The 24,718-nt window shown below is 44.7% G+C and overlaps 1 protein-coding gene across 3 annotated transcripts in view; it reads left to right on the forward strand.

The window, feature by feature from the left end:
- LOC134339433 (microtubule-associated serine/threonine-protein kinase 1-like) overlaps positions 1-24,718 on the forward strand; it is a 347,798-nt gene that overhangs the window by 206,166 nt on the left and 116,914 nt on the right. For all 3 annotated transcript variants that reach the window (XM_063035933.1, XM_063035932.1, XM_063035931.1), the window contains 6 exons: positions 49-124; positions 8,121-8,141; positions 9,953-10,031; positions 11,936-12,096; positions 15,230-15,305; positions 17,134-17,343. In XM_063035933.1, the coding sequence (XP_062892003.1) occupies positions 49-124; positions 8,121-8,141; positions 9,953-10,031; positions 11,936-12,096; positions 15,230-15,305; positions 17,134-17,343 (623 nt within the window). The remainder of the gene's footprint in view (positions 1-48; positions 125-8,120; positions 8,142-9,952; positions 10,032-11,935; positions 12,097-15,229; positions 15,306-17,133; positions 17,344-24,718) is intronic.

The raw sequence follows: 24,718 nt of genomic DNA on the forward strand, positions 1-24,718 counted from the left end.
GTGAGGAAGCCCCAGCTGACTTGTCATGTGTTTTGTTCCCTTATTCAGGCAGCAGTCCCTTGGACAGCCCTCGGAACTTCTCTCCCAATGCCCCGGCTCACTTCTCATTTGTGACTTCTCGAAGGTATGGCTACTGTTGACTAGAGGGAACAGCTCTTGGGTGTGGTCCAGAGGGCAGCAGTAAACATGGGCACACGGAAGAATCCAGTTGCTGCGATCAGCTGCAAAACAAACCAAACTACAGGAGGAACTCTGAAGGTTTGGCAGCATCTGTGCAGGAAGAGGCATGGTTGCTGTTTCAGGACTGATGAAGCATCTTGACCTCAAACCACAACCACTCCTCTGACCAGCAAGCAACCAGACATTTTGTCAAGTGTGATTAATATAGTAAAACGCCCCAAAGCAGCTCATAGGATCAAATTCAAGTTCATTGTCATTCTTCCATATACTGCCAAATGAAACGATGTTCCTCCAGATCAAGGTGCACAACACAGCACATATAACTCACACACAACACATAAAGTAATATTACCAGAAATAAATTATCAATTATAAAATATATACAGAACGTTTATATTTAGCATTAGGGGCATTTACGGCACAAGTTAAGAAGTTAACAGTATAACGCTACTGGCGCTTCATACACGATGAGACCTGGGTGGTAGTAGGGAGTTCAGTAGTCTCACGGACTGGGGGAAGAAGCTGTTTCCCATCCTAACAGTCCTTGTTCTAATGATACGGTACTTCCTGGCTGATGGTAGGGAGTCAAAGAGATTGTGGGACTGATGGGTGGGAACCTTGGGATTGTAATCAAATAAAAATTGAGACAAATATGAACTGTACTGAATTGATTGTGAGAATGTGACAAGTACACATGTGGTTGATTGATCGCATCCTGACAGACAATTTCAACATCTCCCTTAGTCAAGCTATTGTCCCCAGATGCTTCAAAACCCCCACAATCACCCCTGTAGCAAAGAAATCAGTTGTAGCCTGTTGAATGATTACCGTCCCGTTGCCCTGACCTCCATAGTGATGAAATGTTTTGAACGGCTTGTCAAGCCTCATATCACAGCCAGCCTCTCCTCATCGGTGGATTTGCTTACCGTCCGAATCGCTCTACGGAGGACGCAATATCCACCACACTGCACACAGTTCTCTCTCACTTGGACAACAAAGACACTTATGCCAGAATCCTGTACATTGATTTCAGTTCAGCGTTCAATACCATCATCCCACAGAGACTAGTGGAGAAACTGTCACTGCTTGGCCTTAGCACTGCCATGTGTCGCTGGATTCTGAATTTCTTGACAGAGAGACCACAGTCAGTCCGTGTTGGCAGGAACATGTCTGACTCCATCACAATGAGCACTGGATCCCCACAAGGCTGTGTGCTTAGCCCATTGCTGTTTACACTGCTAACACATGACTGTGCAGCCTGATTCAAGGAGAACCTGATCATTAAATTTGCTGATGATACCACAGTGGTGGGGCTCATCAGCAAAAATGATGAAATAATGTACAGGGAGGAGGTCAAACACCTAGAGAGCTGGTGCAGTGGTAACAACTTGCTGCTTAATGTCACCAAAACCAAGGAGATGATTGTCGATTTCAGATGGTCTCAGCCTGAGCACACACCCCTCAGCATCAGCGGCTCCACAGTGGAGAGAGTGGAAAACATCAAGTTCCTCGGGGTGCAGATCTTGGACAATCTCACCCAGTCCAGGAACATGACTGGGATTGTGAATCGGGCCCAGCAGAGATTGCACTTTCTGAGGAAGCTTAAACAGGCATCACTCTCCACTAACATCTTAACTACATTCTACAGAGGCGTGGTTGAGAGTGTGCTGACCTTTTGCATCACAACCTGGTACTCCAGCTGCAGTGCTGTCGACAAAAAAGTCTTGCAGAGGGTGGTTAGGGAAGCAGAGAAGGTCATTGGGGTCTCCCTACCTTCTGTCCAGGACCTCTTTCAGAGTCGATGCCTCCAGAAGACACGGTACATCATTAAAGACCCCTCACACCCTCTCCATGAACTGTTTGTTCTTCTGCCATCAGGCAAACGTTACAGGAGCATCGAAACTAAAACCACAAGGCTTCTAAACAGCTTCCTCCCACAGGCAGTCAGACTGCTAAAATAGCTGCTCCACCTGACTCTGCTTTGGACTCTTTTAACTTGCACTGGACACTTATAACTTGATTTTAACTGACATGTGGCTGTTGTGTTTTACTATTTATTGTTATGTTTATTATTTAGTGTTGTGTTTGTTATGTTATGATTGCACTGCTCCTGGGAAACGCTGTCTCATTCTGCCCTGCAGAGCCGATGTATGGTTAGAATGACAAAGTTTTTTTGAATCTTGAATTGATTGGACCTCCTCCGCGCGGAAAGCTCTCTCTTTCACATGGACTTTTCAGCATGTTTTCGTCTCAGTTGACCTGATTCATTGCTCCTACCCAGCGTGTACCCTGGCTAACGTGGTTCAGCAAGAATGATTAACCCTATTGCTCAGTTGTTGTTCTTGCTCTGCGCATACGTAATGGCATAGAAACAGAAACTGCTGGAAAAACTCCGTGTGTCAGGCAGTATCTCTGGAGGGAGGGACAGAAGCAACGTTTAAAGTCAAAGACACTTCATCCAGACTGAAACGAATTTTAAAGTCTGGAATTTGAAACCGAGCCGCATGAGGTAACACTGGGGCAGTATACAGTTTGGTTGCAGATGTACTGTTTTGACATTTAAAGTAAATGTGAGGTAAAGAGACTGAAAGATGAAATTCCAGAATTAGCTGAAGGCTAATTGCGACAGTTCCATTTGGAGATGAGCAGGAGGCCATAGCTGCACATATCTTGGAGGGTTGCACAACAGAAGAAAAGCACTGACTAAGCTCAAGGATAAGAATTTTAAAACCTCAGCCTGAAACATTGCCTCTGTTTCTTTCTACACCAACACTAGCTGAATTGGGGAGTGTTTCTAGCATTCCCTGTTTTCATTTCAAATTTCTAGCGTTTGCCATTTTTATATGTGCTTTCAACTGATCTCTTTGACCCCATTCTTTCCAATCAAAACAAGGGGTTGGAGTTGGAGGGGCTGTGTGGAGGAGGTCGTGGGGAGGGGGACAAAGGTGTGCTTTTGATTGCTGCTTCTTACTGAGGTTTGCAAAAATGCAAGTTGTCCACTGATCTGTGGTGATTGCTTTTGGAGAGGTTAGCAAAATCCTTCTTCAAAATTTAGAGTTATCACAATGACTCTGACACTAAGCTTGTTATCTCATGATTTCAGTCTACACTCACTCCAAGTCTGGGCTTCCTTTGGGAGGTCTAGATTCCACTCGTCTCCCATGTATAGGTTGGTAGATTTATGTAAATTGCTCCAACTGTGTATCTGAGTGGTTAAATACGGAGAGAATGAAAAATGGGGATTAATTTAGGATTAGTGTTAATGAGAGCTTAATCGACAGTGCAGGCTCAGTATGCCAGGGAACATTTTTTTCTTGCTGTCCAACTCTGATTCATGTTCATAGAGTCCTAGAGAAATACAGTACTGTACAAAGATCTCAGGTACATGTATATAGCAAGGGTGCCTAAGACTTTTGCACAGTATTGTATATTGGTTATAATAGGAAGGTGGTTGGGAAACAGAAGTAAGAGTACTTGGCTTTGTGTTAACTTGGTAGTATTAAGTGTTATTTAGTAAACACAAAATAATCTGCAGATGCTGTGATCAAAGCAACACTTTCAGTACGCTGGATGAACTCAGCAGGTCGGGCAGCGTCAGTCAGAAACGATGAGTCGACATATCGGGCCAGAACTCTTCGTCAGGACTGAAGAATGAAAGATGGGGAAGGATTTGAAGAATGCTTGTAGCTTCAGTTGAAAGACCAGTAAGTCTGAATGGGATGTGTCCATGTATGTATGTCTATGACCTATATCCATAAATATATGTCCATACATGGCCTCCTCTACTGCCATGATGAGGCTAAACTCAGGTTGGAGGAGCAACACCTCATATACCGTCTAGGTAGTCTCCAGCCCCTTGGTATGAACACAGAATTCTCCAGCTTCCGGTAATTCCCTCCCCCTTCCTTCCTCTATCCCTATTTCACGCTACCCCTTCCCCCAGCTCCCTCATGGTTCCGCCTCCTTCTTCTACCACCCATTGTTGTCAGGGCTATGACATCAATTTCCCCTCCCCCACCCCTTTGTCTTTCAAATTACTGGTCTTTCAACTGAAGCTTCAAGCATTCTTCAAATCCTTCCCCATCTTTCATTCTTCAGTCCTGACGAAGGGTTCCGGCCCGAAACGTCGGCTCATCATTTCTAACTGATGCTGCCCGACCTGCTGAGTTCATCCAGCGTACTGAAAGTGTTATTTAGTAATTGGAAAGAACAATATGCAGTACCATGTAAAGTTCTTGGGCACACTCTCTATACGTATGTGCCTAATACTTTTGCACAGAGCCGTACAGCACAGAAACAGGCCATTTGGCCCACTGTGTCTGTGCTGTTCACTGCTCACCCATTTAGATGAATGCTACAGTGATCCAATTTTTCATTCTCATTGACCTTCCTCAGGCTGTCGCATTCACCTGCACAGTAGGGGCAATTATCAGTGGCTAATTAACCTCCCAAACTCCAGGTGGAAGCGGGAACATCTGGATGAAGCACACACCTCACGGGGAGAGAGAGAGGGAGAGAGTGCAACACCCCAGGTCAGGATCGAACCCAGGACTCGGAGTATGGGGCAGCAGCACCTCCGCTGTGCCACCCCAAGATAACAATGAATAACTAGGGCACTGGAATTATATTAATGTGTGATTGGGAAATATGTAAGTGAGGCAAAGGGCTTGCTACTAAACTAATACCCGTCATTTCAATTCTACTTCCCACTCCCATTCCAACATGTCAGCCCATGGCATCCTCTACTGCCGCGATAAGGCCACACTTAGATTGGAGGAGCAACACCTCATATTCCATCTGAGTAGCTTCCAACCTGATGATATGAACGTCAGTTTCTCAAACATCTGGTAATTGCCTCCCCCCCCGCCCCCCGCACTTCACCATTCCCCATTCATGTTTCCTTCTATCATCTTATCTCCCCACCTGCGCATCAACTCCCTCTAGTGCTCCTCCCACTTCCCTTTCTTCCACGGTCTTCTATCAGATTCCCCCCTTCTCCAGCCCTTTAGCTCTTTCACCATTCAACTTCCTAGCTCTTAACGTCACCCCTCCCTCTCTCACCTATCACCTTCGACTTCTTCCTCTCCTCCTCCCTCCTTCTTACTCCGACATCCCCACTTCCTTTCCAGTCCTAAAAAAGGGCCTTGGCCCAAAACATCGACTGTTTACTCTTTTCCATAGATGCTGCCCGGCCTGTTGAATCCCTCCGGCATTTTGTGTGTGTTACTCGTAGCAGTTAACAGATTGATCCTTGTGAGTGGAGATGTGTATATAACAGTACTTGCGAACAGGTTGTACCGTGTTTGTAGGGGGGAGAGTAAGTGTGAATGAGTGACTGAAATGTGAGGGTGGTGTGGCTGAGTGCACAGAGGTGAGACTGAACGGCGGGGTTTAATCATTCAGCTAAATTTAGTGTTTTAACACTTCAGTGATTGTCAAGAAAGGAAAAATGAGGCTTGCATTTCTAGCCTGGAAACACAAGAGACTGGGGACGGAATTGTAGCATAACGGGGGTGGCATGATAGCGACCACTTTACAACGCCAGGGATCACCAATCAGAGATCTATTCCCACCACTGTCTGCAGGGAGTTTATACATTCCCCCCACCGCCCCACATGACCCTATAGGTACCTCCTGGTGCTCTGGTTTCGCTCCACATTCCAAAAATGTGTGGCTAAAACTAGCAAGATATGGGCTTTCTACATTGGCGCCGGAGGCGTGGTGACACTTGCAAGCTGCCCTACCCCAGCACGTCATGAACGGTGACGCAAACAACGCATTTCTCTGTACATTTCGATGTACGTGTGACAAATGAAGCTAATCTTTTAAAAAAAACCTCTTTAAGATGCTGGAATCTGGAGCAATACACAATCTGTTGGAAGAACTCAGCAGGCTCAGGAGTATCTGTGGGATGAAGGGAATTGTTAATGTTTCAAGTTGAACTGAAACATTGTCAGTCCCGTTCCTCTTATAGATCCTGCTTGACCTACTGACTTCCTCCAGCAGATTATGTGCTCTATTTCTACATTGCCTCTTCCAACCTCCTACACCATAACAGTGAAGTACTTTTGAAGTGTTTCCTTTGTTCCAATTTAACATGGCACCCAAGTTGTGTTTTGCAATAGTCATAGTCATACTTTATTGATCCCGAGGGAAATTGGTTTGGTTGCACCATAAGTAATTAAATAGTAATAAAACCATAAATAATTAAATAGTAATATGTAAACTATGCCAGGAATTAAGTCCAGGACCAGTCTATTGGCTCAGGGTGTCTGACCCTCCAAGGGAGGAGTTGTAAAGTTTGATGGCCACAGGCAGGAATGACTTCCTATGACACTCTATGTTGCATCTCAGTGGAATGAGTCTCTGGCTGAATGTACTCCTGTGCCCAACCAGTACATTATGTAGTGGATGGGAGACATTGTCCAAGATGGCATGCAACTTGGACAGCATCCCACAAACAGCAATGTGATAATAACTCTGTAAACAAATTTGACTTCATTGTTGAGAGGAATAATGGCTGGGACCTGCTTTTCGCAAGATCGCAGGGCTGTTTCTCGGAACTTGCTGCATTTCGTGCATTTCAACAGTTGCTCTTCTTGGAAAAGGTCTCCAGTTTTCCTACATATCCGACTCAGGTTTAATATCACTGGCATATGTCATGAAATCTGGTGTTTTGGGGGCAGCAGTACATTGCAACACATAATAATAATAATAAAATAAAAGCCTTATATTGCAAAAAGAAGTGTATATAAAATATTAAATTAAATAAGTAGTGCAGAAAAGAGCAAATTGTCTAAACAACCCTTGAGGAGTTTCAATGAAAAGGAACGGTATACAAATGTATGCTTCCCTTTGGAGACACAAGAGATTGCAGATGCTGTAATCTGGACTAAAACCACAAGATGCTGGGGAGTCGGTCAGCATCTGTGGAGGCAGGTTGACTTTTCAGGTCAAGACCCCCTGGGATCTATCAGATCCACTTGAAAGAGGAAGTCAGGTTAACATCGCTGTGCTTCAGATGCGTCAGCCTGGATTTTGTGCTCGAGTCTGCACAATCTTCTTTAGTGGAATTCTACCAGCTTGATTTAAATTTGACCTAAGGAGAGATGCATGTGGCTAACTGCTTCCCATCTCCACCCACAGTATCCTCTCTCACACCTCTCTGCTCTACCAACTTCTCCAAAGTCCTTTCTGCTGCCGTGCATGCATCTGTGTGAGGAAGCTGGTTATCACAGACAATGTTTTTCCTCCTGGGTCAGCATGGCGGCGTAGTGCCTAGTGTAACGCTATTACAGTGCAGGCAATCAGAGGATTGAGGTTCAAATCCAGCTGCTGCCTGTAAAAATTTTGTATGTTCTGCCCGTGGGTGTCCTCCCACAATCTGGTTTCCATCCCCCCCCCCACCAATATTTCGAAAAGACCTACAGGTCAGGGTTGATAAGTAGTGGCGCTGGAAACATGGTGACACTTGCAGGCTGCCCCCAGCACATCCTCAGATTGTGTTGGTCGTTTCAGCAAATGACACGTTTCACAGGGCGTTTCGACGTGCATGTGACACATAAAGCAAGCCTTTAATCCCTTAACTCGATCAAAGGTTCTGCATGTGTGATTTCCGAACGCGGGTGCAGATGAGTCACTGCAGGACTCTAATCTCAATTGGTGTCTGCACCTCTGCGTTACCGAGTCTGGACAGAAATGAAGCAGTAACAACTGCATGATTCTTCCTCCCATGCACATGTCCCAATGCATTAATATTAAAGAAGAGCTCCATCTGGTTGAGTCTATGCTTTGTTTTAATTTGTGTTCTGATGCTCCATTGAATCTTTGCATTAAATCAATTGAGGGTCAACTGTGGTGTAGAATCGAGCCCGTATTATTTGGGGTGTCATTGATATTTCTCAACCAGTTGTTGCTGTAACCTTTTTTTTCCCTTACAGCCATGGTCATCGCAGTGACAGGTAACTCTTCTCTGTGCCGGGTGTTTTAGGCCTGATCCTATGCTCAGGTTTGTCTTTGCTTCAAGATGGCTGCCATCTTGGAACACGTGGTGGTGTCATGTGACTAGGCCTCCCTTAAGTTCTTTTCTCTTCTATATCTATGTGTGTGAGTGTGTGTATGCGTGTGTGTGTGAGATGCATGTTAATCCTCAATGTGCTTCTGAGACTAACCAAACTGCAACTAAACCAGCACAAATCTACAGCCTAGCACCAATAAATAATGAATTACTTTAATTTTGTACTGTGTCTGGGACAGCCAGCCAGGGATTTCTGCAGGGAAGTCATTGCTGGAATGTAGCGAACACAGTGGCTAATTTCTGCTCAACAAACCACCCGCCCCCCACCCCATGCCCTCCAAAAAAAAAAATTCACTGAGATCCTTGTAATAAGTGGTTAAGCGTTGGTTAGGGTATTGGATGTGATAGTGAAACTTGGAATTAATCTGCAGGCCAGCCAACATCAGTGGGAAGAGAAAGAGGGTTGGAAAAGAGTGAGGCTAGGAGGGTGAGAGTGAGAGGTGGAACTTCATCACCATTGGAACCCATGAGTTGTTTCTACAGTGCCTGGGTTGTGTTGCTGACTTGGTTTTTACTCCAATGTTGAGCAATATTTGCAAAAGGTTAAGGATTCCTCTACCCTCGCTGTGCGAACTGGTTCTTCAAAGGTCTTTGTGAAGAGCCTTTCATTCCCAGTGAAGTCACAGAACATGCTCTGTTACAATTGACCCATAAGGAAATGGACGGGAGATAAATCAGAGACAGTATTCAGAGGAATCCTTATCCCATGAAACTAACTCTGCTTTTTTTTAAGGCGGTGTCTTCCAAATGCTTAGCTAAACCCATTCCAACATGGGATATAAATCAAATTATTTACTTTTTTCTCCTTCCTTAACAATTGTGTTCTGAGGGTTACTTATGACATTTGAATAAACCATTACTGTTAGTTCATTAATATTTAAATCGTTTTAAATTTGAAGCTAATTACTTGAAAAAAATTTCAAGCACTAGAGGACCATATACAGTAACTGTTCAGCAAATCTAATACATCTCAGGAGGGTTTAATCTAATTTAGCAGGGGTGGGGAGGGGTGAGCCACAGGGTCACCCTTCTACCAAATTATTCTGAAGCATTCTATCTGCAGTAGCAAACTTCCCTGCAAGGATATTGATCCCCTTGAAGTGGAGAAGGAATCTAATACAGAAGATAGATTTACCATAAAATCAGGGGGATACAAAGGGTAGATGGTAAGAATCTGTTTACTCTGGTGGAGGAGGATGTCTCAAATTAATTTTAGATCAATCCTACTTCAATGCTGTTGGCCCACAGCCTCATAGTGTTGTTTCTCTCAGAAGCTGTTTATTATTCAAGATACAGTGAATATACCTTCTCTCATCCCAAGGTGATCTTGAAAACCTGAAACTTCCCCATATCATTCTAGACTTCTTTCTTTCACTACCTTCCCAACAGCTACAAAGAAACAATTTGTATTTGAAGAGTTTCAGGTCAAAAATGACTTTCCCCTGCCCCAACACCATTTCTGGCTTGAGAAGAGAAATCGGAACCATCCCAAGCTGAACAAGGAATCAAAATGGAAGTTCAAATGTCTAACACCCTCTGCTGCTAAATTTATTGGTTCCTGAAAATTTAGCTTGAGAGGTGATTGGATGATCATCAACATAGTTTAGCAGCTAAAGGGGTTAAAAGCCATTGTTACTTTCAAACTAAAATGGATATGCACACCATTGTCTGAAATGTTTCCTTTTGTGTTCTCAGGGCAGATGGGCGCCGATGGTCCCTTGCCTCCCTGCCATCCTCGGGCTATGGTACCAACACTCCCAGTTCCACTGTGTCTGTATGTGCTACCTCTTTCTCTTTCACCACTGAACGTTTAAAAAAGAAGCATGCATTAAGAATCAATGCTGGATGTTCTCTGTGGTGCGGACCACAGAACTTAAGGCCTTCATTTCTAATTACATCAACAGCAACCCATATTTATGCATTGTGTACTGGAGCACCATCAAACAAAGGATATCTACTGATTTTATTTAGAGATTCAGTACAGCACAGGCCTTTCTGTCCTGACGAGCCCGCACCACCCAATTACTCTCGCGTCAGTTGTATAACCCGTGCGTCTTTGGAATGTGGGAGGAAACTGGAGCTCCTGGAGGAAAACGGCGCAGTCACGAGGAGAACGTACAAATTCCCTACAGACAGTGGCGGGAATAGAACCCGGTTCACTGGGCGCTGTAATAATGTTTTGCTAGCTGTTGCACTGCCATGCCTCCTTGGAGAGGGCACAACAGCTACTTCTGGTACTGGTACAGACAGAATCTGCTGCACCTGAACAAGAATGGGATAAGTATCCTTGTAGGGAAGCTTGTTTGTGCATCTAGGGAGGGATCTAGATAATCTAGCCAGAGGGGTGGGGCTGAGTCACATGGTCACCTTCGGCCACGTTAGTTTAAAGCCTCCGTAACTGCATGAACAAACTACTTCCCAGCAAGGATATTGATCTTCTTCCAGTGGAGAAGGAGTCCAATACAGAAGACAGGTTTACAGTACAATGAGGGGCTTGGACTGGATGGATAGTAAAAATCTATTTACCCTGGCAGGGATGTCTATAACATGAGGGCATGGAGAAAAGGAAAGAGTTTAGATGGGACAATGAGGAAAAGTATTAACTTCATGAGATGTCTCCATGTATTTCTCATGGGGATCCTTTACCTGGCTGCAGTGACTCGTTGAGTGGCTGGAAGCAGTTGAAGGGTGAGATGAGGAAAGGCTGAATTAGCCTGAAGGTAACTTACGGTTGAGCTGATGATGAGGCTGAAACAGAGTCATAGAACAGCACCGCACAGAAGCAGGCTTTTTGACCCATATAGTCCATGCTGAGCTATTATTCTGCCTAGTTCCATCGGCCTACCCCTGAGCCATAGCCCTGCATAACCCGGACATCCATGTAACTATCCAAATTTCCCTTAAGTTTTGAAATCAAATCCACATCCACCACTTCCACACTTGCAGTGAAGAAGTTCTCCCTCAGGTTTCCCTTAAGCATTTCACCTTTCACCCTTAACCCATGACACCAAGTTGTAGTCTCATCCAATCTCAATGGAAAAAGGCCTGCTTGCATCTGCCCTGCCTATACCCCTCAGTGAGTGAGGATTAGGAATCACTTATGGTGGTGGGGGAAGCCAACCTAAAGGACCCAGGTGAGAGTTGTGGGAACATTTGGGGCTTTCAGGATTGGTTAAATTCAATTACATGTCTAGTTCTAGTTCCAATGCGTAAGGACGATGAGAGTGAGCTAAAAAAGGTAGAGAGCTGATACTCCAGAATGTGGCTATGGATGTAGGACATTGGGGGCAAGTTTAAGGTAGAGAAACTGGTAGTTGTTCTCCATGGAAGAGGGAAGAGAACCGTGGGGGCTGCTGGATTACACTGGGCTAGCTTCAGGAAGCCTTTGGTGCTCCAATTGGGAGTAGGGAATTTGGGACTGAGGTACATGGAGAATTTGAGGAAGAACTCCAATAGTTTCCTCCTTCCTTCCTCTATTGGCCAGGTTAGGGAGGAGGGAGCGGCGAAGCGTGAATCCAGAAGCTCCAAAATGGAGGGTAGTGGACGATGGTTCCGGCAGCCATATTGGGCACCATCAAATGTGGGGAGAGAAGGGAGCTGATTCATACTGATTTCTGGATGCTGGGGCTCAGTTTATCCCCTCTCACTCAGACCTTCTTTCACTTTGAAACCTCGCAGTCTTCGTGCTCGTCACAGGAGAAGCTCCACCAGTTACCCTTCCAGCCCACGGTGGACGAGCTGCACTTCCTGTCCAAGCATTTTGGGAGCACAGAGAGCATCACCGACGATGATGGGGGGCGCCGCTCACCGGCTGTCCGCCCGCGCTCCCGGAGCCTCAGGTCAGCACTTCCCCAGCTGCGGCTGTGCCATTTTCCTAATGCAGAGGTCCCCAACCTTTATCGCACTGCGGACTGGTTTAATATTGACAATATTCTTGCGGACCAGCCGACCGGGGGTGGCGGGGGGGTGGTGTTCAAGTAGGGTTAAACTCACCTCAACATGTCTTTTACAGTTAGGGTTGCCAACTTTCTCACTCCCAAATAAGGGACAAAATTAGCAGTCAAATCCTGGGACACCCCAGAAAAGACTACCATGACCATGAAGCCTTGCGCGGGCACCTGTGTGCGCATGTGCGTACGTGCTGATTTTTTTTTCCACAAATCGGTTTTGGCTTAATCTTCCCGACTGTATTGTACATACATTATTTCTACTTCATATAGGCTGTGTATTTATCATATTCCTGCTTTTACTAGTTAGTGTTATTTTCAGTTTTTTGTGTTATTTGGTAAGTTATTTTTTGGGTCTGGGAATGCTCAAAAATTTTTCCCATACAAATTAATGGTAATTGCTTCTTTGCTTTACGCCATTTCGGCACGAAAGGTTTCATAGGAACGCTCTACCTTAGCGGGGGAAATACGGGACAAGGGCGGTCCCATATGGGACAAACCAATTTAGCCCAACATACGGGATGTCCCGGCAAATACGGGACAGTTGGCAACCCTATGTTCAAGTTCAACAGTGCGTGACAGGGAATGAGGAAAGGTGCAGCTAACTCGTATCGTTTCCTTGAGGCCCGGTAGCACATGCTTTGCGACCCGGTACCGGTCCGCGGCCCGGTGGTTGTGGACCGCTGTCCTAATAATCTGGTGATGTTTTTCTGGTAGGAAGTTGGCATGGCCACAAAGGGCCAATTGGCCATCAGCTGTGCTGTTACACTCTATAAATTTATCAAAGAGGCACAACTGAATCAAATACGTGAAACTTCTCTCGCTGATTTCATAGAACATGGAAAACTACGGCACACCACAGGCCCTTTGGCCCACGACGTAGCTCTGAACGTTCAATCTACTCTAAGATCAATCTAACCAGTCTCTCCTATGTAATCCTCCATTTTATGACGTCCATGTGCCTATCTAAGAGCTTCCTAAGTGCCCCTAACGTATCTGCCTCTACCATCAGTCCTGACAGGGCATGCCATGCATCCACACTCTCTGTGTAAAGGATTTACCTCTGCTATTCCCCATACTTTCATCCAATCACTTTGAAATTTTGCCCCCTTGTACGAGCAATTTCCTCCCTTGGAAAAAGTCCCTGGCAGTCCACACTATTATGCCTCTTATCATCTTGTGCTCCTCTATCAAGTCACATCTCAGCCTCCTTTGCCCCAAAGACAGAAAACCTAGATCATTCATCCTTTCTTCACAAGCCATGCTCTCTAATTCATGCTGCAACATTATCGCTAGGTTCTTGAACTCAATTCCCTGACCAATGAAACCCAACACACCATGCAACTGCTTAGCAACCCCATCAACTTGCACGGCAACTTTGAGGAATCTATGGACAATGGATCGCAAGATCCCTTTGTTCCTCTGCACTGCCAATGATCCGAAAATTAACCCTGTATTCTGCCTTCAAGTTTGACCTTTCAGAATGAATCACTTCACGCCTTTCTGGGTTGAACTGGCTGCTATTTCTCAACCTAGCACTGTATCCTGTGAGTGTCCCATTGCAACCTGCAACAGCCCTCCACACAATACATAACTCCACCTACGTCTGTGTCATCTGCAAAGGTTGGTGGAGTTCCCAGCCTGGGGTCCACGAACCCCTTGATTAATGGTATTGGTCCCTTGGCATAAAAAAGGTTGGGAAGCCCTGATGTGGAGGGCTGTTAGGATCAGTGAGGATATGAGTCGGACCAGAATCATAAAGTGGAATCTTGTATGACCACAGCGTCTTCCAACTGATTAGCTTTGAGATGTAGTTATTCATTGTGAGAAAACATGCAGCCGGTTCATGGACCCGCAAACTCCGTTAGATCCTTAAAGGTAAGCTGCCGTGGTAACGTTGGCCTTGTGCTCCTGTGATAGGGATGTCAATTTGCCTCAATAGACTAACATACTGAAGAACAGCAGGGAAAGAGGGCTAGGACCACAAGATGTAGGAACAGAATTATTATCCCTCTCAACTCCATTCTCCCATCTTCTCCTCGTAACATTTGATACCCTTGCCAATGAAGAACCTATCAACCTCCACCTTAAGTATACCCAATGACTTGGCCTCCACAGAGAACTGTGACAATGAATTCCACGTTTCACTGTGCTCTGGCTAAAGAAGTTCCTCATAGTCATAGTCATACTTTATTGATCCCGGGGGAAATTGGTTTTCATTACAGTTGCACCATAAATAATTAAATAGTAATAAAACCATAAATAGTTAAATAGTAATATGTAAATTATGCCAGGAAATAAGTCCAGGACCAACCTATTGGCTCAGGGTGTCTGTCCCTCCAAGGGAGGAGTTGTAAAGTTTGATGGCCACAGGCAGGAATGACTTCCTATGACGCTCTGTGCTGCATCTCGGTGTAATGAGTCTCTGGCTGAATGTACTCCTGTGCCCAGCCAGTACATTATGTAGTGGATGGGAGACATTGTCCAAGATGGCATGCAACTTGGACAGCATCCTCTTTTCAGACACCACCGTCAGAGAGTCCAGTTCCATCCCCACAACATTACTGGCCTTCCGAATGAGTTTGTTGATTCTGTTGGTGTCTGCTACCCTCAGCCTGCTGCCCTAGCACACAACAGCAAACATGATCGCTCTGGCCACCACAGACTCGTAGAACATCCTCAGCATCGTCCGGCAGGTGTTAAAGGACCTCAGTCTCCACAGGAAATAGAGACGGCTCTGACCCTTCTTGTAGACAGCCTCAGTGTTCTTAGACCAGTCCAGTTTATTGTCAATTCGTATCCTCAGGTATTTGTAATCCTCCACCATGTCCATACTGACCCCCTGGATGGATACAGGGGTCACCGGTACCTTAGCTCCTTATCTCTGTTCTAATGGCATGTTCAAAGGGCATGGATTGTGAAGGAGTGACGCATGTTCTTGTAACTCTTTATACCACATCAGGATGGGGAGATGTTCTCCATGGGCTGTTGATGTAAATAATTTGTGGCTTCTGATCTGTTACAGCCCCGGGCGCTCTCCTTCCTGCTACGACAATGAAATAGTGATGATGAACCATGTCTACAAGGAAAGATTTCCGAAGGTAGGGAGCAGAAGTGAATTGGTCCAGGGTTCATTTAGTCCAGACTGTGAATGACATACTGGCTTCAGGTGTTGTGGCTGTAACAAGCTGGCACTGAGAGTGAGGGAGTGACGCAAAAAGTGAGTAATCATCTCCGACTTTGATCTGGAGCCTGAAGTGGTTTGTTGCTGTGTGCAACATTGGACTGCCATCTAGCTTAGAACTCTCTGTTTTCCGCTCAGTATCAGTACTCCTGTGGTCTGAATACCATTACAAAAAACAGCCTCCCTGCCATGGACTCTCTGCCTCAGTAAAGCAGCCAGTGTAAGTAAAGACTCCACCTACCACAACATTCTGTCTTTGCCCCTCTCCCATTAGTCAGAAAACACAAAAGCCGAAAGCACGTACCACCAGGCTCAGAGATAGCTTCTATCCCACTGTTATTATGCACTTGAATGGACCCTCTTGCAGCAAAAAATGGACTCTTGACCTCAGAATCTACCCTGTTGTGATCTTACACTTTATTGTTTCCCTGCACTTCACCTTCTCTATAGCTGTTCTGCATACTGTTACTGTTTTCCATTCTACCACCTCAATGCATATTGTCCATACATATTGCATCTATATAAACAGTATGCAAGACAAGCTTTTCACTATCATTTGGTACCTGTGACAATAATAAACCAATACAGATACCATCGAAGGTGTGCAGCACTTAGTTTGCCCACCCATTCCGCCCTGACCTTGGCGCACCCATTTACACAACTACTACTTAATTCTTACCATATTCCCATCAGCTCCTCCTTAATCCTTCCACTCATTTACACACAAGGGGCAGTTTACAGAAGCCAAATAAATAACTTACCAACCAGCACATTTTTGGGACATGGTGTGAACCAATTACCCGGGGAAACACACACACACTCTCAGGTACAACATGTAAACTCCACATACAACCAGCAAAAACTGCTATTTGTGTTGTTTCATTACTGTCAGTGGAAAAACTTCTGTTCGGGTGCCACTCGGGCAGATCATGCCACACAGAAGTACGTTAAGGGAGTAAAACAAAACAGAAAGCACAATATAGTATGTTGAAGATGTGAATTGATAATAAATTTACTTCAGTATTATAGCCTACTGTCTCTCCATATTTACATCTGCCTACAGTGAATATGAGGTTTAAGCAGAGAAGTGACTTGGGTTGGCCACAGTCTAGTGTCTATGGGCATAATTTACATATTACTATTTAACTATTTATGGTTCTATTACTATTTATTATTTAGGGTGCAACTGTAGCAAAAACCAATTTCCCCCAGGATCAATAAAGTATGACTATGACTATGACTATGGAAAAGGGGAAAGTGTTTGTACTGAAGGGCCCAGTGTTTTGCACAGAATGGCCAAAGAGACAACAGAAACTTTTCTCACTGTTTGGAATGTCTGAGACCAAGAGGATACCAGAAATAAAGTTAGGAGAAATTTTTTACACTCAAAGGTGTTAGCATTAAATTCTTTTCTGCAAATGTCACATTGCTGAGCCAGTTCATTTTAAGTCAGAGATTGAAAGATTTTGCAAGGGATTGTGAAGAATGCTAGTTTGTGGGCTTAGTTCACAGGTCAGGTACAATTTTATTGACTGATAGAATATACTGGAAGGGCTGAGTGGACTTTACTCACCTTAACTCTTCCAAAGCCTCAATGGATGGAAAGTTTACACTGTTTGGAAAGATTTCTTATTGCCTGTAGGAAATTGGCGACTTTGTATGTAACAGGTGAAATTTGTTCTTGGAGCCTCAATTAAGTTTTTCTTTAAGTGGATGTCAATCTTGTGCTGTCATTGCTTCTGTAGGCCACCGCACAGATGGAGGAGAGGCTGCAGGAGTTCTTCACGGTCAACGCGCCGGAGAACGTGCTGCCACTGGCTGATGGGGTCCTCAGCTTCATCCACCACCAGATCATCGAGATGTCCAGAGACTGCCTGGATAAGTCGCAAGAGGGCCTCATCACCTCTCGCTACTTCTATGAGCTGCAGGAGAACTTGGAGAAGCTGCTTCAAGACGTGAGTCAATTTGTCTGTCGCCACGCACCCAAGAACCTGCAACCCATCCTCTCCCACTAGCACAAGGGCTGTCGATTGCCCTTCAGGCCAATCAAGATGCTTGGAAATATTTGCATCCTAGTGGAATGTCTCTATATTCAACAAAATGTTTTAAACTTTTTTTCTAAAAAATCCTTTAAATCTGTAGAGGTATCTGAAACTTAAAAATGGGCATGACCCAGACAATGTGGTAAATTGGATCAGCAAGTTTGCTGATGACACTAAGATTAGAGGCGTTATGGACAGCGTGGAAGGCTTTTAAAGTTTGCAGAGGGATCTGGACCAACTGGAAAAATGAGCCAGAAAATGGCAGATGGAATTTAATGCAGACAAGTGTGAGGTGTTGCATTTTGGAAGGACAAATCAAGGTAGGACACACACAGTAAATGGTAGGGCACTGAGGAGTGCGGAGGAACAGAGGGATTTGGGAGTTCAGATACATAATTCCCTGAAAGTGGCGTCAAAGGTAGACAGGGTTATAAAGAACGCTTTTGGCATCCTGGCATTCATAAATCAAAGTATTGAGTATAGGAGTTGGGATGTTATGGTGAGGTTGTATAAGACATTGGTGAGGCCAAATTTGGAGTATTGTGTGCAGGTCTGGTCACCTAACTATAGGAAGGATATCAGTAAGATTGAAAGTGTGCAGAGAAGATTTACTAGGATGATGCCGGATCTTCAGGAGTTGAGTTACAGGGAAAGATTGAATAGGTTAGGACTTTATTCCTTGGAGCGTAGAAGAATGAGGGGGGATTTGATAGAGGTTTACAAAATTATGAGGGGTCTAGTCAGAGTAAATGTGGGTAGGCTCTTTCCACTTAGATTAGGAGAGATAAATACGAGAGGACATGGCTTTAGGGTGAAAGGGGAAAGATTTAGGGGGAACTTCCTCACTCAGAGTGGTGGGAGTGTGGAACGAGCTGCCATCTGATGTGGTAAATGCGGGCTCACTCTTAAGTTTTAAAAATAAATTGGATAGATACATGGATGGGAGCAGTCTGGAGGGTTATGGACTGGGTGCAGGACAATGGGACTAGTGGAATAATGTTTCGGCACAGACTAGAAGGGCCGAATGGCCTGTTTTCTGTGCTGTAGTGTTCTATGGTTCTAACTAAGAAAGGTTGGAATAAAGCTAAGCAAGCATTTCAACTAAGGCACGTCACAGGCTTAAAGTTAAACCTGATTGGTTAAAACATCTCCTCACATATACATGATATAAATCATTAAATATAAGAGCAGAATGAGGCCATTCAGTCCATTGAGTCTGTTCTGCCTTCAATCATAGCTGATTTTTTTTCAGTCTCATTTTGCCCCTTGTAAGCTATATTCGACAGATTCACTACCCTCTGGTTGAACTGATTCTTCCCCATCTCAGTTCTAAAGGGAAGTCCCTTTATTCCGAGGCTGTGCCCTCATATCCTGAGCTCTCCTACTCATGGATGCATCCTCTCCACGTCTACTCTATCTGGGCCTTTCAGTTTCTGGAAATTTTCAATGAGAACCCCCCTCATCCTTCTGAATTTCATCGAGTACAGTCCCACAGATGTCAAATACTCCTCATAGATTAAGTTTTTGATACCCAGGATCATCTTTGTGAACTTCCTCTGGACCCTATCTGGGGCCAGCATGTCCTTCCTGAAATATGGGGGCTAAAATTGCTCACAACTTATAGAAACATACTAACATAGAAAATAGGCGCAGGAGTAGGCCATTCGGCCCTTTGAGCCTGCACTGCCATTCAGTATGATCATGGCTGATCATCCAACTCAGAACCCTGTACCAGCCTTCCCTCCATACCCCCTGATCCCTTTAGCCACAAGGGCCATATCTAACTCCCTCTTAAGTATAGCCAATGAACTGGCCTCAACTGTTTCCTGTGGCAGAGAATTCCACAGATTCACCACTCTCTGTGTGAAGAAGTTTTTCCTCATCTCGGTCCTAAAAGGCTTCCCCTTTATCCTCAAACTGTGACCCCTCGTTCTGGACTTCCCCAACATCGGGAACAATCTTCCTGCATCTGGCCTGTCCAATCCCTTTAGAATTTTATACGTTTCAATAAGATCCCTCTCAATCTTCTAAATTCCAATGAGTATAAGCCTAGTCGATCCAGTCTTTCATTGTATGAAAGTCCTGCCATCCCGGGAATCAATCTGGTGAACCTTCTTTGTAATCCCTCTATGGCAAGAATGTCTTTCCTCAGATTAGGGGACCAAAACTGCACACAATACTCCAGGTGTGGTCTCACCAAGGCCTTGTACAACTGCAGTAGTACCTCCCTGCTCCTGTACTCGAATCCTCTTGCTATGAATGCCAGCATACCATTCGCCTTTTTCACCGCCTGCTGTACCTGCATGCCCACTTTCAATAACTGGTGTACAATGACACCCAGGTCTCATTGCACCTCCCCTTTTCCTAATCGGCCACCATACAACTTGATCTATGCAGCTAACCCTGCTGTAACATGATTGTTATATTCTGTAGAGACCTCACGTTGTAGAAAGTTGAATTATAATAGAACAACTTGCAATTGTCTTCAAAGCACAGGGTTAAATAGCTGTTTCCATTCTCGATCTTGCCGTAACCTTGTAAAGCATAGTGTTCCCTAACCTATCAATCACACTATAATGAATCCACATTACGGAAACAATTTTTACCTTTACCCTCGCACATTTCCAGACGGCCTTTGACAGGTTGCCACGTGAAAACTTGCTGCACAAGTTCAAGATTATTGTTGTCACAGGATAAAGATGTCATGAAAATGAGCTTTTTGCAGCAGCAGCAGAGATCAGAGCTCACAGTACTGAGGGGAGTGTGATTACAGAGTCCCTCTCCCATCAGGGAAGAGGCTACATAACATCCATGCCTGGACCACCAGACTCAAAAACAGTTTATTCCCCCAAACTCCCCCACCCATTAACCCACCTCACCACCACTATGTCATTGCTGTCAGACTCACCTTATGTACAAGTACTCCTGCACCCAGTGTCACTTTATGTACATACAATCAGACTCTGTATATAAGTTTAAGGTTGTTATAGCCGGGCATGGTAATGGGGACAGGCTCCCACTACCTATTAAATGCTCCCAATGGCGTGCGCTTCAAATTGCCTCTGACAGTTAACTAAGTCCAGCTCCTGGCCTTCACGTGTGGTTTAGCTACTAAGCCCAGCGGAACCGTTTCAATTGACAGGAGAAGGGGCAAAGGCGGATTACTGGCGCCTTAAAACCAGTCGCTTCTGGCAGATGGGGCTTGTCAGCTGCGGTTGGCGGCTCATCTAGGAGAAGGAAAACTCTGATCTCAAACCTCCACTGCCTTGCAGCTTTACCCACTCATGGGGAAGGCTTCAGGAGTAAACCCCAAGGGAAAATCCGGAGATGGAGTCCCTAAGGCTACGTTGAGTTCAATGCTGACTGGCATCTCCTGTGATGCTGACTGGCATCTCCTGTGATGCTGCTGGTACCAAGCTGTATCAGTCTCTGCTGTTCCTTTGGGTTCATTAGTTGTATGGCGAGGGTAAGCTTGCTACATGGACAACAGCTTGCTCTCCATATCACACTGCCCAGGCTTGCGTATCTAGACAGCTAGGATGCAATATTCATGGTCAATTCTGATTGATAGAGGCCCTCACATAAACCAACCATATGTATTTATATTTTTGTATTTTTTAAGGTGCATAGATCTAGAGTAACAATCGTTTCATTGTAATACTAATGAATGGCAATGAACAATCTTGTATCTTGAACCTTGAGGGGTAGTTATCACATATTAGACCGAGTCAGGACAAATGGGTCTTCTGCAGGTTGGGTAGTTGTACTGGAATGCCCCAAAGATCACTTCTTGTACCACTGCTATTTACATAAATGAATTAAAGATAAAGATTAGTTTTATCTGTCACACGCACATTGAAACATCGTCTTCGCCAACAACCAACACAGTCCGGGGATGTGCTGGGGCTGCCTGTAAGTTTTGCTACGTTTCCAGAGCCAACGTTGCATGCCCACAATTCACTAACCCTAAGCATATGTTTTTTGGAACATGGGAGGAAACCAAAGCACTCAGAGGAAATCCACATGTCTGTGGGGAGAATGGGGCAGAGTGTGAGGGATCCATGCCTATCTATGTGATCCCGCAAATCTACAAGAGATATGGAGATAAAGAGATGGGAACATGGGAAAAGGATGAGGGAAAGTTTGAGACATGTACTTCCTTTAAGAGGAATCAAAAGGCTGATTATTATCTAAACGGGGGGGGGAGACATTGCAAAAATGTGATGTACGTGTGAAAAGTAGGTAGGCAGGCAAATGTAGCAAGCAGTTCGGAACACAAATGACATACTCTATAGCCTTTTCGTGCTATGGAGTTGGAGTTTAGAAATGGGGACATCTTATTGCATTTGTACAGGGTGTTGGTGAGAACGTAGCTGGGTACTGTGCTGTTCTTTCTTCCTTATCTCAGAAGAGATATACTGGAAATCGAGGCGGTAGGGAAGGGATTCCCTGGGATAATTTCTGGAATGAGATGGTTACCCCATCAGGAATGGCTTAAAGAAGTTAGATCTATTCTCTCCAGAATTCAGAAAAATAAATGGTGATCCACTGAAATGTTGAGTCCCTAAATGGGTGTGCAAGATGGATGTTGAGATGTTTCTGCCGGTGGAAGAGTCTCAAATGAGAGACTGAGAAGTGCAGGGATTTCTCACAGAGTGTGGTGAATGTCTGGACATCACTATCCCAAATAGTTGTGGAGGCTGGATCATTGCAGATATTTTATGAGGAGATGGATAATTTTTTTGAGAGATAAGGGTATTGAGAGCTGTGGTGATCTGGTATAGAAGAGGAGATGAGGCCTGGGACAGATCTATCATGATCACATTGAATGCCGGACAGGCTTGAGAGGTCAGGTGGCTTACTATTTTCATTGTACAATAGATATATATTTATATATACCCAGACACATACATATCTACACACACCCTTCTGAGGTAATCGCTCGAGATCACGAATACTTCCAATACGGTTTTGTAGTTCTGCTGTTCATGTACACAAGTCCCTACAGATTTATTTATCAAATGTGCATAATTAACATAGCGTGAACTGCATCATTTGCATTACAACCGACACAGCTAAGGATGCACTGGGGGCAGCCCGCAAGAGTCGCCACATATTCCAGGTACCAGCGTAGCACCCGTTCAATGCTCAGCAGAACAACACAGAGCACAACAAGCAACAAAGCATCAACAGCAAAGCAAGCCCTCCCCCTCCCTCCCATCCACCCACACACATGGACACACCTCCAAATCCAGTACAGGCCTCTGTGTCTCCATTCTCCAGTGGAGTATGACCACATTGACTTATGTATACCAGGTTTGTGCACATTCAATTAGACAGGCCCCACTCTTGCACAGGTACCTTGTCAATCATACAAACTCTTACTATTTCCCTCTCTCTACCTGCCACAAGCTTACTCTCCACCATTTAATGCAATTATGTCTGATCTGATTGATACTTCAGCTCCATAGTCTTGATTACTTGTGGTAACCTTTCAACTCTTTGCTTTTCTATCTACCTCTACCTTAATAACTTTTCAGAGAACCTGCTTCCACTATAAATCGAAGGAGGGTTCAAAAGACTCGTGACCCTCTGGAAGATATCAAGCTGTCCACCCTTAAGTAGGCCAACTTTCATCTCTAGACAGTGACACGGACAAAATGCTGGAGGAACACAGCAGTTCAGTCTGCATCTATAGAAATCAATAAACAGTCAACATTTCGGGCATCTATAGAAAGGAATAAACAGTCAAAGCTTTGGGCCAAGATCCTTCATCAGCACTCTGATGAGGGTTCTTGGTCAGAAATGTTGACTGTTTTTTCCTCTCAATGGATTCTGCCTGACCTGCTGAGTTCCTCCAGCATTTTCTGTCTTGCACTGGATTTCCAGCATCTGCAGAATCTCTTGTGTTTACTCTAAACATTGACTCTTGGTTCTAAACTAACCCATAAGAGGAAACATTCTTTCCATATCCACCTGGTTCAGACACCTTAAGGTTGTATATGGTTGGATACAATCCATCCTAAACTCTTAATAGCTATACTGTACAAGCCTAGGCCATTCAACCAAAGGCAATCTACCCATTCCAGGTAAACTTTCTTGGAACTGACTCGTATAAAATGACATCTTTCCTTTAGTATGGCAAGCTGTGTCGTACAAAGTATGCTCAAGGTACTCTCGATGTAGTCTCATCAGTGCTCTATGTAATTGACACAACATCCCTGCTACTTTTGCGTTTAATTTCCCAGCAATAAAACAATAATACTTCGCTTATTTTCCAGGCTCCTTCTTAGTCGGCATACTAGCCCTTTGCGAATCACGCACCAGGTTACGAGATCACCCTGATCCCAGAATTCTGTAATGTCTCACCATTTAGGCCTAGTGCTTCTCCTTCAATATCATGCTAAGTGGACAGCTTCATATTTTCAATGTTCATTTATTATCAAAGTATACAACTCTGAAATTCTTCTTCTCCTGGTATCCATCAAACTAAGAAAGAAAAGAGAAACAGCATGATCATCAACCCATAAATTCCCCCTCCCCATACAAAAAAAAAGTACAAACAACAGAATAGGCACATCAACCCCCAAATCCCTCCTCCTGCACAAAATGAACAAAATAGAACAGGCACATCGACACACCGCCCCCAAATCCCCTCCCCCGCACAAGAAAACGTGAAAGATCGGGTGAGAAACAGAGAACGAAAAAACTATAAGACTGAAAAAAGTCTGGAGTCCAAGTCCACATCCGAAACACAGAAAACCTGGGCAACATTCTCTGGGTACAGCGGCAGGCTCTCCCCTCTCTGCTGACATAGCAGAGCAATCTTCAGAGATCAAAAGGCAGGCAGCCGGTAATCACCTTTCTGCATTTACCTGGAGGTTTCAATCTTCCAAGTCACTTTAGTCAGCGAAATGGAGCCAAACATCAGCTCGCGCCCCGTCCCGCAGCCTGCCCCCATTGGGTTCGCGCACTCTGCTTCTGTCTCCCAGAATCCTCTCGGAGACTGCAGAGTAATGAAGCACTCAAACAATCTCTGAACTTCCACATTTGCCTCAGTGTTTCAATCTCCTTCGTTGGTTTAATCGGTGAATAATGGAAGCTTTAATCAGTGGAATGGAGTTAAGCATAGGCTCATGCCCCATTGCTGCTCTATGGCCTGCCCACCTTGAGGCTCGTGAATCCTCTTGGAAACTGCAGAGCGCAGGAACATCCAAACAACCTCCAAACAGCAAATCACGGGCTCCAACGGTTCCAGAATCACACCCAAGATGAAAAACAAACGTAA

Source organism: Mobula hypostoma, chromosome 29 (assembly GCF_963921235.1).
Source record: "Mobula hypostoma chromosome 29, sMobHyp1.1, whole genome shotgun sequence".
Taxonomy (NCBI): Eukaryota; Metazoa; Chordata; class Chondrichthyes; order Myliobatiformes; family Myliobatidae; genus Mobula; species Mobula hypostoma.